The following is a 13,214-nucleotide window of genomic DNA, read 5'->3' on the forward strand; positions in this document are numbered from 1 at the left end:
ATCAATGAATTAGTTTTTGCAGGATTTGCATCATAGGTCTTGACTTGGCAGGCTCTTACACATGTGGATAAACAGAAGCAGATAATCAGTGAGTGCAGGAGAAATCAATGACCAGAGCGGTGAGATGGAAGATCTTGAATTCTACGAACAGTTAATCCGCCAACTTTCCTCACTGCTGCCGCTCTCCTTCCCAAAGTGAGTGTGATGGTAAACTGGAGCGTGATGGTAAGCTGTTCAATTCACAGACTTGTTCTGAAAGTGCATTAAAAACCGTATGACATTTTCAACATATATAGAATAATACAACTAATAAAGATCATTATTAAAATGAAATTATCCTTGGAACAACATATTATTCCTGAAGAATACTGCAATTTGCTAGAAAGAAATTGGCAGACAATAGATATTCTATGTTCTTAGGGTCCGACAAACTGGTAAAACTCCAAGATTTTATTTTCCTGCTACAAGATTTATCAAAGAGTCAATGATAGGACAGTGTATTCTTCATTAAATATATATTAATATGCATTTCAAATTCAGCAGTTGCCAGGAATGTTTGAGTCCATACTAATTATGGCTTCTTAAGTCTGGGAAAGACCCTCTGAATTGTGCTACTAGGCATGAAAATTTCTAATGCAGCCTTCAAGACAGTACCTAAAGAGCTTGTCCAAGCAATTAGGTTACTGTTTAAAAACAAAAATCCCCAAAGAAAGTAATCAGTCCAGATTTACTCTAGGAAAGATATATACCTTTATATATTAACATCCCATACAAAATGCATCTCTACGCCCTTGGGACAGCTTCTCAACCAGCATCCTCTCCTGCTCTGCAGCTACCTGTGCCTTCAAAATCTGGATAGGGCGGAGTGTCATTTCAGGTAGGGTACTGCAATCTGTACGCCCTTATCTTTATGTCACCAGCCTAAAAATTCTCTAGAAAAAAACATTTGAGAACCGTGGTGCTATCTATCCCTTCATGACAGGAAGCTTGCACTGCAGACTTTCATTTCTCCTGCCCTGCATAATGGAATTTTTATTTGTTTAATCCAGAATCACAAATTACAGTAGTGCCCATACTGTTACTACTGCCACAGAATGAAAACAAAGAATTCTGCGTTTACTAAGGATTTGACAAAAGGTTTGGTTTATAAGTCCCAAGGGAACTATGAGTGCCCTTTTAAGTGTAATTTTGTGCAAGTGCACTACAGATAACCTCTTCTGGAAAATAACTGTTTGGGCAGCTGGAATTTACTATGATGTCATCAGGAAACTACTGTTACAATAATCCACCCCTAATGGCAAAAACAGTTCCTGCTACATTTATGCAATATAAAGCATCCTGCAACACATCAGCTTGTTTTAGCAGGTGCAACTTCTAAAAAGTTGAAAAATAAAACATCTGACCTGATATTAATGCGAATCTTTCTTTTCCATATATGACTAAATGATCTTGCTTTAATCTTTTGCTTTTGTTAAGAGGAAGGAAGTAACGACTACTTCAGTAATGCGACTTTAATATCAAGGGATCATGTAAACACTATAAAGAGCACTCATAAATATTGCACTTGTGTGTCCCACTACAGAAAAAAAGCTTGTATGAGAATGCTGAAATACCAAGATATCAATATCCCGAAATACCAAGATAACAATATCCCATTTAACATAATTAAAAATTCACTGACTTCAATGACATTGAATGACTCGAACGCTTACAATTATGGTTTTGTTCAACTGTTCAGCCAATTTGAGGCCTTGGTTCCAGCACCCAAATTTGCACATAAAGCAAGTGTACCAATTTGCCTCATTGTTTACCTTCCTTATTTATGGTTTTACAAGCTGTAAGAGTGCCTGACAGTCCTTTGGTATTATATGTAAATCCTGCTCTACGGTTGCCATGACCATGGTAGGTAAGCCTCGGGATCTATGTCCCTCCCCAGTCCTTGGGGAAAGTTCTTGGAAGCTTCATGGACTTTGTATTACCCCCATGCACGGAGTTGAGTTCCAACTGTGCCGTCATCCAAAGCAACAGTGATCCCAGAGACAAAAATGCGTGCTACAAACCCAGACTAGGTTTGAGCCAACACCCTGGAGATAAAAGGTGTTTCATATTCTTAAAAACCATAATAATAATAAAATGTAATAAATAAAAAGGCAACACATTAAGATGCCACCCATTTCTCCTTTATATATCTACAAATTGCATGTATTAAAAAAGCAGGATATATAATACTTTCCCAGACCCTGCTGAGGAGGTTGTAAGGTGATGAGAAATTTTTTATCACGTGTGCTGGAAATGCCTCTAAACTAAATCATTCTGGAGCTAGCTTGTCAAATGTCGTCCTCATAGCAGGATAAAAAGCAGATCGCTCTCTATTATATGTGCTATTACATGTCAAAGAAACAATAAACCAAGGTCCAATCAATTGTTTCTGTTTTTTAGAGTCCTGTGGTAGGAGGGGATCAACAGCAATTTCTGTCTGGCTACAAACATTCATTGATACTCTCTGCAGCACAAGTCTGCAGACAGTGGCTACAAATGAGCACGGATTATCTAAATCCTTAGCTGGAAATGCAAGATGCTACAGATTTTTATTTTTTTTTATATAGGTGAACTTCCTGCTGCAAGAAAATGTCTCAAGAGGCTCTTTTGCTGTCTGTCCACACTTGTCCCCACAACCAGCCTAAGAAAAGTAAAGCAGGGGGTAGGATGTGGGGGTAGCTGGTGAACAACAGGGGTTATGCAAAAACAGAGCTCCAAGGTGCCTACACCTTCACTGCCAGAAGGTTGCCAAGTCATCTTATGATCATTTCAGTTAGTGGAGGAGATAAGAGTAAGTCCCTCACCATTTTAGCTTCAGCAAGGTAGCCAGGGTTCAGGAAGCTGCATTTGGCTCTTCACGGCCACAAGTTTCTATCCAACAGTGTCCAGATGTTAAATAAGGGAGAAACAAGGCTGCTCTATTTAAAATCCTCCTGTCCATACCTAGGGGATAGCTAATGCCGAGGTACACAGGAACCAACATTTCTGTGCTTGTCACACACAGAGAACTTGCCTTAAGTGTAGATGTCACTGGAGCAGAAGATTGAGGAAAATAATTAGTTTAGGTAATTCTAACACTAGTTTCCTCTCTGTTAAAATAAAAAGTATTCAACTGTAATGTTATTCTTTTTAACTATTCCCAAGGTACAGATATTAATTTAAAACACAGCACCAGCATAATGAAGTCTTTTGTCAGGAAATGCTTAATATCCTTCTTTTTGGGCCTTACCTACAATATCCTACTCTTATTTCAGAGGACAGAATGGACAGGTAAGTGCATCCTGCCAGGCTGAATTAAGATTTGATTTCATGTTAATACTCCGCAGGTTATCTTAATATCTACTGGATATTCTGTTAACCTTCAAAGGACAATAATCCAAACAATTATTTTTTTCTAAAACATCAGCCAGGTCATTCATTTACTCTTCTTGCATTCAAAAGGCCTAATTCAGCAATTACTTGGACGTACCAAGGAAAGACAAACAAGGCAAGGTTTGTAGAGTCAGCATCTTTTTAAGATCAACAGATATAGTTAGGAAAACAAGACAAGTTTTAGGGCCTGCAAACCCCTCTTCAAGTCATAGGCACTCACCCATACTCTCCAAGCTCAAAGAGGAAATCTAATTCAGTGCCAGCTCAATCCTGAAATCAGTCATGTGAACGACTTTGCACAGAGCAGGGGGAAGACCCAAGGAAAAAGTTCATCACCTGGCTAACCCAAGATAAAAGCATCTGCTGGTATCAGTTACAGTATTAGCAAAAGCATTCCCACCAGCCTCCCGTGTATTCTTCCCTCAGAACACCTCTGCAAGAGGTGGTCTACAACCAGGTTGAACATCTCTCTGCTCTTCATCAGCCATGTTACATAAAGTCCCACAGGTCAAGGCTCACACTGAAGTAAAAGTTGCCCAAGTTGGTTTTTTTTAGCTTCCAATTTGACTGAGAAGACTTGAAAAGATGAATCCCAGCATATTATTTCTGAGCTGCTGGAGCTGGGCTGAAGAAAGGCAACAGACAGCCCCAGTGCCCAAGGCCAGTCCTGCACATGCTACAACCACTCCGTATGCAAGTCTGAGTGCGTTAAAAGAAAAGTTACCTTCAGGGAGCTCTCTACTTATGATATATATTTAACATCTGGAAAAATAAAAAATACTATCTCAGCACATAGCCTGCAATATATTTATTTAGAAAGTAAGAAGGAGCATGATGAAATCATATTTTAGGGGGGAATTAAAAAAAATAAAAATATCAAGATTTGAGTGGCTCTGAGATAACTTCTCACCCAACCAACAATTTCCCTGAGTTAGTGCTGGTGGATGAGGCCTTTGGTCATATTCTGTTATCAGTGTGAAGGTACTTTCTTACTGAATAAAGCTTTTGTAAGTGAATAAACTAACTTGTCAACTGATTTGCATAGAATATACCATATTCCACTGGTGGCCACACTGCACAAAAAGTTTGAGATTAATTTTCTGTAAGTGATGAGGGACAAAGAATAAGCTAATATGTCCCACAGACTCAATCAACATTTCACCCACTTTTAAAAATATTATATACAAGGCAGTGTCAACCGTTGCAAAGATGGGACAATACAAAAGAAGTTCCCTCTCTCACTTCAAACTTAGTTTTGCTTTAGTGTTGCACTAATTATCCTTTCCCGTCACATGTAAAACCTTCTCACCCTGCACAAATACTGCTTTTAACCTAGCCTAGCTGTCTTTGTCTGGCGCTTAAGGCAAGGGGCTTTCGCATCACTTGACGCTCTCCTACCTCATTATGAAGAAGCTGGGTAAGTCACCTGTATACTGGTCTCTCTCCAGCACCTTCCCCAATTTCTCCCACACGCCCGAAGGTCTTGCAGACTCTCTGCATTCATTAGGATAGTAACACTGCAGTGCAGCTCAGTTTTCTGAGACACAAAAAGATGCAGTGTCTTCCTGCACAGGCAAGTGCAGTCTCAGATCAAGCTTACAACAGTGCTGCTCATCCACAGGCTATTCTAAACCATGGACTCAGGACTAAGCAACTGTCCAAAGCTGCAGAGTAAAAAAACTCTATGTTTTTGGTCTTCAAAGCATTTTTGGTATCCACCACTTAGAACCATTTCCAGATTCCAGCTAAGAAAGGGACAATAAAAACAGACTTTTTTTTCCCAGCTACTGTTGCATTGCATTTATGAGCTTTTTGAAATCCAAACTTCTGTGCAGGATGAAAATGCATCATATACGGCATTTCTGAGTTTCAAAGTGTTCTGTTGTCCCCAGAAAATTTTCAGTCCATTTTATTAGGTGACTAAGGTGATTGAAGCAAGAGATTCCACAGCCCGAAAAGCCATTTGAAGAGTCATTTTCAATGCTGGGATGTTTCTGATATCCAATGTGTTGCTCATATGGGATACATTGTGTAAAAAGAGATGAATTCTAGCCGAACTCATAGGAAAATACTAAACAGTGAAAGATATGGCAAGAGCTCATTTAGTAACAAACACTCCCAAAATTGTAGCAAAGGCAAAAAACTAACAGTGAAAAGGACTTTGCAAAATCAATTTAGGCTACTAATGAGGTTGCATTATAACTGTCCTTCTGGGTCAAGGCAGATGTCCAGCTAGCTACTGTAGTCAGAAACAGATGCTTAAAAAACAGTATCAGAAGCAGAGGTAGTCCAAAGCGATCCTCCCCTGACATACTGTTTTAATTTCTGGCACTCAGCTGCTCAGTAACTTCCCAAGCCAAAAGGTGTGTTGTGTTCAACAGCTGGGGAGATATGTAGGGAAGCAATTACTTGTCATGTCTTGAGACATGACAAATAGTCATCCAACGACTAAAGAAACCACAGGAATTTTATCAGGAAGCAGTTTTTGAAAAGGAGAAACAGCACTTCTGCAGCCTATTGAAATTGTGGAAGACACTGGCATTGGTTGTTGTGGAGGCTAAAATTATAAATGAGGTCGAAAGCGGTTAGATAGAATTATGGAGGATTCATCCATCTGTCCATACCATTCATTAATTTATAGCTTTCTTTTGCATCATCTCCTTTCTCATCTCCTCTTCTAGCTGAAAAGTCTCATTTATTTTGTCTGTTTTCCATTTCTCATCTTTGTTGTATTTCACAGAAGCAATTTCAGTTCTGCCATTTACCCTCCGGGATGATCAGAACTGCACATGAGATTCAAGATACGGCCACAGAGACACTACAGGAATTTATGCTGTTTTCAATTCCTCTTCTTAGAAGTTTTAACACTCTTTGTCTTTTTGACTAGCTGCAAGATGATATTTTCAGAGAACAACCTCAGTATCTTAATGCTCTTTCCCAAGTAGCAATAATTTACTTAAAGCTCTTCATGCTAGATATGTTTCTTTCTCTCATGTGCATCACTTTGAACTTGGGTGGATACTCTATTAAAATAAATCAAAAACATACCCAAGCACTACTTATATTAAGAATATAAGAAAGAAACCAAAGTAACATTAGAACTCCACTCTAAAAAAAAATAAATTAAAACTCAGGGTGTAAAAAATGTAAGATAAACAGCCAGTGTTTGAATGCTGTGCTTCAAATACTCTTTCCTGATGTGAGACACTACGACCAAAGGAACGAGTGCTTTCTGAAATCTTTTTTTTTTTTTTTAATATCAGATAATGCTTCTTTGAACTGGACAGGGTCCACAGTCTTTTCCTTTTAATACAGATACATTAGCCTTTATGACATCTGCCATGGCAAATCTAGTCTTCTGATTTGTATTATAGCAAGTACTTGTGCCCTTACTGATATAAAATAGGCTTTGCTCCAAATTGTTTTTCAAGCCAACACATGAATCTACAGAAGGTGTAAAAACACTAACCATTTTACTAGCAAATTTAAATTATGCAGATGTACCTAAATTAGTTTCTGTGAAAAGCTCTTGAATTTTCCGATTTAAAAAATAACCTCTTCATAATTCCTCCTGAATAATTATTAAGCCATTCCCATTAGTGACAAACATAGTGATCCCAAATTTATGGTATGTTACATAATGTTATGATTTTGCGGCACTAAATTTTATACTACTTCAAACTTAGAGAATGAATGTGGTTTCTTTAACCATGTCCCCCAAGGAGCTTCATTTAGATAGCACATGCATCACCATCATAATAAATAATAATATCACTCCAGCCCAGTGCTAAACTCACATCTGGTCTCACACTGAACCTGAATCCTGCTTTTATATGGGATCAGGTCCCTCGAGTTGTGCAAGAACAGGCTGATGGCATCCCAGGCCACGGGCAGAGCCTGTTCTCTCTTCCACTGACGGTAGCGCACGATTAAGCTAAGGAATTGAACTGCCCACAGGTGGATGTATCCACATATCAATCTCTTGAGATGCCAGACCTACAGGAGCATAGCAATTGTCAGTGTTAAAGCCAAGAGAAAGAACACAAAGGCCAGAAACACACACCCCCAACAAAACCTGTTAATGACAGCAACTCTGAGATCTGACATGCCTGAATGCTACATTTTAAATCAAAGTTCTTTTAGGCAAATTCAAATCAGACAAAATAACACAAAGCAGAGAAGTAAAATTAAATGGGAGGGTAATTTAAAGAAAAATTCTGAAACACTTTCAGTCATTTGGACATTTGAAATTATTTTACCTTTTCTTTCAATGCAACTGCTGTTCTGCATCTTTTGTTTCCCATCCCTCTCCTACAGACATTTTCATTTACTAGTCACAGCCGTTCATCTCCATTTATCTTGAATGACGCAGATGCTCATAGTGCTGATTCTGATTTGATTGCTCCATATCCTGCTAAAACAACAGTAAGAACACAATCTTCAAGAGAAAAAAAACCAAAACGGAGACTCTGTGCATTCTGCAATTAATAATGAAAGAGTACTTTATCCACTGTAGCAGCAGAAGTCCATGCTCAATGGGTCTTAAAAGTGTAACAGGACATAAAGCAGTACAGCCTAGAAGAGCTTAATGAAAGCGTAACTGAAAAGAGTTTCCCAAGGAGATCATGAGAAGGTGAAGGATTTGATACAAAAGAATCTACATACTTGCAAAAAAAGTTATTTACCGAACAATTATTTACTTAAAGAACAGATATTTCCTAGGCTGTAGGAGTAAGTTGAATCTGTGGTAGAGAATACCTTGCCATCAGGCAAGCACAGGGTAAAAGGCTGAAGTCAACATTTAATACATTTTTCATTGTATCACTCATCAGAAAATTTCAACTTCTAAAAGCAGTCAGAATAGAGAATAATAGGTGAGCAGGAATATTTATGTCAGGGAACATGACCACAGAAGATGTGTGCAGAGCCAGGAGAGCACGGGCTGCACAGACAGGCCAAAGGGAGAGCTTAAGGTATCCAATTAACTAATTACTGTCTGCTAAAACCTACGGGCAGTATTGTGTCTTGCTGATAGTGGGTTCACCCCCACACCATTCTCCATGCCCCAGAGGGGCTGTAAGCAGGAGAGGGGCCATACCTGAGCCCTTTCAGCAGGGAGCTGAACAAAGCTTTAAGCCCATAAAGGCGGCATTGTCAAGTCTCTTCCGCCATTCCGGAGAAGCGGAGGAGTTGCTACGAAGAGCCATGTTCTTGTGATGTAAAAAAAAGGGGTGCTTCTACAGCTTGCAAGTGCCTGGGACTATTTATTCATCAGCATTTTTCTCCTCAGAGCTCTACCAAAGCATCAAATTCAAACACGCTGTCAAACGTACCCGGTTCATTGTCCACGCCGACGTAAATGGAGACCGTCAGGTGCTTGCCACCTCCGTGTAGGCCTTGCTACAGCAACACACACTCTTGGGGGCTTCAAGCCCTGGGACGCATTAGCCACGTCCCAGCCCAGTCACCACACAGGCCTTTCCTAAATGCCCTTAAACGTACGCGACAAATCTTGGGTACCACAGGGGAAAGCACCCCTCGTGCCAGTCCCCACGCCCACCACACACACAAAGCCACCTGCAGGCTGTCACCCCCACCACCTATCCCCTCCCTCCGTCCCACGGACGAGCAGCAGGACCCCTTGCCCCGGGCCGGGCTGCTGGCGGGGGAAGGCCGGCTCCTACCTGTGGGCCGGGCCGGGGGGCGCGGGGCTGCGCGGAGACGGCCCGTTGCCTGGCAACCACTGCCGCGCCCGCTCGCGGCCTCGCCGCCTGACCCGGGCCTGAGGCTCCGCCCCCAGGGCCCGAGGATCCGCCCTCAGAGGCCGCCGCCCCGCCCCTGCCCTGTGGCTCCGCCCCCGCCCCGAGGCTCCGCCCCCTCCCGCCCCGGCGCTGTTTCCCGCGCCCGCCCGTCCCCGCCGCCCGGCCCGGGGCTCCTGGCTGGGAAGAGCGGAGGGTTCTCGCAAGGGGAGGAGTGGAAATGAAACAGCAGGAGCAAAGCGATTTTAACAAGCGCCAGGACAAGAGGGAATGGCCTCAAGCTGCGCCAGGGCAGGGTCAGACTGGCTCTTAGGAAGGATTTCTTTGCAGAAGGGGCTGTTGGGCGTTGGAATGGGCTGCCCAGGGCAGGGGGGGAGTCCCCATCCCTGGAGGGGTTGAAGAGTCGGGTTGACCCAGCGCTGAGGGATCTGGTGGAGTTGGGAACGGTCAGGGTGAGGTTCATGGTTGGACTGGAGGAGCTTCAAGGGCTTTTCCAGCCGAGGTGATTCTGTGGTTCTGTGAAAGCGGGGTGGACACGGCGTTAAGGACAGGGAACGGCAGCAGGAGCCCGTGTGGGGTTGGGGTGGCAGGTGACCACACGGCTGCAGGAGTCGGGGTGACAGGAGGAGGCGGCTTGGGGGTACCTCTGTTCCCCACAGCATCTGAAACCTTCTTTGCAGGCTGACGGGTAGCGAACACCCCCCCCAGGCCTGCGGTCAGCCCACGTGCAGGGACCAGCGTCCCCGGGGCAGTCACTCCTTTGGCTCAAGTGCTGAGGACCAAAAAATACGACTTGTGATGCACCACAAGGCCGGGTTCACCAAACCGTTTTGCATTTCAAAAAAACCAAACAAGAAACAAACAGATTAAAAGACTAAATTCCCAGTCCAGAGTGGTCAAAAGATTAGACATGGCAGAATGAAATTTGTCATAATCTGGATGCAATGGATGTGGTTCAACTTGTGTTGGTGACATGATCAAACATCTCTCTTGGAGCAGGAGTGCAATGCTGGTGCAATGCTCTTTCACCATTTACCATCCCCTGGTTGGAGATTGCCACGGCATCATCAGATTCCTTTTTCACTATTCAACCCCAATAGGAGTAATGAATACTTACTAATTTCGGGAGCGGGGGGGATTTTCTGGGACATTTGAAAATCACAGTGTCATCCATGCCAAGTGCCCAGGCAGGGCACGGGCAGGCTAGCGTACGGGATTAACCTCCTGTGGTTTAACAGGTTGCTGTGCCTCTGCAGAGCCATCCTAACTGACCACACTTATAGCCCTTCCACTCTAAACCAAACGTGTTTGCTTTCCCTTAATATGATTTATTTAAAAAAAGCAAGGGACTAAAGCACAGTGCAGTCAGTCTTCACAGCTCCACTGAGAGGCAGTAATTCATTAAACCAGGTTAATTCAATCAGCCAGACTTATCTGTCCATAAATTAAATTTGCCTGTTGGAACACACGCATTACCTGATCTTTTAGACTCATCACAATATATTTATTCAGAACATTGCTCTTACCATTCTCACTTGCACTTGGGAGGAATCCACATTTCCACGCTTTAGATATAGGATTCATAGGATTCACCTAGGAAAATGCGCTCACACCCTCAGTGGTCCCACTGCTTTTTCAGGGGTTTACTTTCAGGATGGTACCCTGTGTTTTCTGGGGAGCAGCCCTTAACAGTGTTTCTCTTGGGGGCAGGAAGGTGGGAGGTCTGGGGGGAAGACACAGGGCCCTGCCTGCCGTTTAGAAGAGGCTGGGGTTTTGAATACCCTGCTTGCATCCACTCACCCCCTCACACCTCCAGTATGTGCTGTACCTTTGTGAGGATGTTGGAGAGCAGCCGCTGCTGGTGGACTGCATCAGCATTTCCTCTGCAACAACATTAAATTTACTCTAGGGTTTGGAAAATACTATCTTAGACCGTAGGTCAGGAAATGTGTTGACTCCCCTCTTGAAGGTCTGATGGCCAATTAACGTCAGAGAAAATCACCAGGGGTCTGATTTTCCAAGGGGATGAGCGCACTCAGCTCCACCTGGTGCCGTTGCAGTCCAGCTGCCCATCTTCACAGGAAGGAAGGCAATGGGCCTCGATGTGTTCCAGGAAGGTAGCATGATTCAGTGAAAACAACACTAAATCAAGCATCTACCCCTTGAATTTTATTCCCAACTCTGCCATTTATCTTCCAGGTAACTAGCTCAAGGCACCTTGACTCAGTTCTCCCCACACCCATTCTTGGGACACACTTCCTGAAGGTTATCTATGTATCATGTATGCACATATCTGCATGGTAGTTTACTTATTTTCATTCTTTTGCTGGAAATAATCTTGTTTTGGCCAACCCAGCCTGAACTATTTGAAACTAATCAAAGAAGAAATGCATCTTTCCATCATTGAGCAAAAGAAAAACCTGGCACAATTTCAGGGTGGGTACAGGAGTTTTATGTCTGCCCTGTTCAGAGTTACTGTAATTGTGCTGGCACCATTCCCAGAGCTGAGCTAAGGTCAGTGAGAAACCTGTAAATTAATAATTGTGGAGCTGATGTGATCTCTATCCAGGAATCACATTGTACATTCGTGAAGTTTTATAGAAGAAAAAAGTTATTTGCCATTTTTGCCAAGAAATGTTTAAAATTTTTAAAGCTTAATATTAACAATTAGCATACCCTGGACCTATTCGGAGATGTTGGACCTGATTCTGATCTCACCGTCACAGGAACTCCACAAAATGGGTTAGTCTGGATTAATTACATTGGTGCTATCCAAACAAACAGGAATCAGGTAAAACTTTCTCTGAAAACCAAGCCTAGAAGGACATGCTTTTCCTTTGGGGTCTTATAAAGAAGAGATTCATCTGTCCTCCTGGTTTAATCCAGTCACAAGTAACATCCAGTCGTCCCAGTCACTAATTAATATTATTGATTAATAGCTAATTGCTGTTACCACTTGCATTATTAACATTTAGGAATTCCATTGTACTACAACCTAGAAACACAGGACCAGAAGGGACTTTCTGGTCAGAGGAACCAATTTTCTGCTATTGCAGGTAACTACATCGGAGTCATTTAGATACCTGTCAGTCTCTTCCATCTTCTGAAAGATTTGTCCGAAGACTCTCTCTGAGGATTACAGACCTCCTAATTTATAGGGTAAAGTTATTTATTGCCAAGTTATACCTACTTGTTCTTTTGCCAAATTATTTTTCAGCTTAAGATAACCGTTCCTCTCTGATGTTTGCATTCCTGGTATATTTATAGGGCCCACTGACATCTCCTCTCGACATTTATTTTGCTAAGTCATACATGCCAAGCTCAAAATCTCCTGTCATTAAAGACAGGCTCACAATTCTTCTTATCATCCTGGTTTTTCTTTTCCAGCTGTCCATTCTTGAAGATGGTGACCAGAACAGTATAATTTTCTCCAGACATCTTGTGCGGTGGAGTAAATACTCTCCTTTCTGTACTGTAAATATCTGGTATATCCTGGGGTCATGTTATCAAGGTCATATCAAATTAGTTGCTCATAAACATTGACTGTTAAGATGGGGTTCCTCTCTTTCTTTGTCCTGCCCAGTCACAAAGACATCTAGAGTGGAAGTCCCCACTGTAGTAAAAGGTTTTTTAAGTATGTGACCCTGCACTGTGTACCGCTACACTTTATTCTATTCCTGTTACCCCATCCCCTTCTTCTGGTCTTCCTCTGATGACACCCCTTAATCATTAGCAAATGTCATTAGCATGCTTCTGTTTTTTCCAAATGGCACTAAGGGAAATTCAAGGTAAGTATTGTCCATAAGAACCTCCACTACAAACTATCTCTCGGCCTGATAGTCCCCCTTGCAGCATGACCTCTTCTCCCCATTAGCTAGCCATGTAATCACCTTTTTGTCTTGTGAGAATCCCTTTTCCAGAGGAACTACCAATTTCCCTCGGGATGCAGTATTGAAGGCTGTCCTAAAGTCCCAAAATAGTAGTATTTTTTTCATCTAGAAGATTCATCCTCTTACCAGAGGTAGGAATAATCCACTTTTGGTA

General features: G+C 42.3%; 1 protein-coding gene across 1 annotated transcript in view; it reads right to left on the reverse strand.

Annotated features, from left to right (window-relative positions):
• The window catches only part of LRRC56 (leucine rich repeat containing 56), a 64,941-nt gene extending 57,131 nt beyond the window's left edge, over window positions 1-7,810 (reverse strand). The window contains exon 1 of the mRNA XM_074841941.1: window positions 7,671-7,810. Coding sequence (XP_074698042.1) covers window positions 7,671-7,715 — 45 coding nt within the window. The 5' untranslated portion in view covers window positions 7,716-7,810. The remainder of the gene's footprint in view (window positions 1-7,670) is intronic.
• Window positions 7,811-13,214: the final 5,404 nt, after the last annotated feature.

This window comes from Strix aluco, chromosome 16 (assembly GCF_031877795.1).
Source record: "Strix aluco isolate bStrAlu1 chromosome 16, bStrAlu1.hap1, whole genome shotgun sequence".
Lineage (NCBI taxonomy): Eukaryota > Metazoa > Chordata > Aves > Strigiformes > Strigidae > Strix > Strix aluco.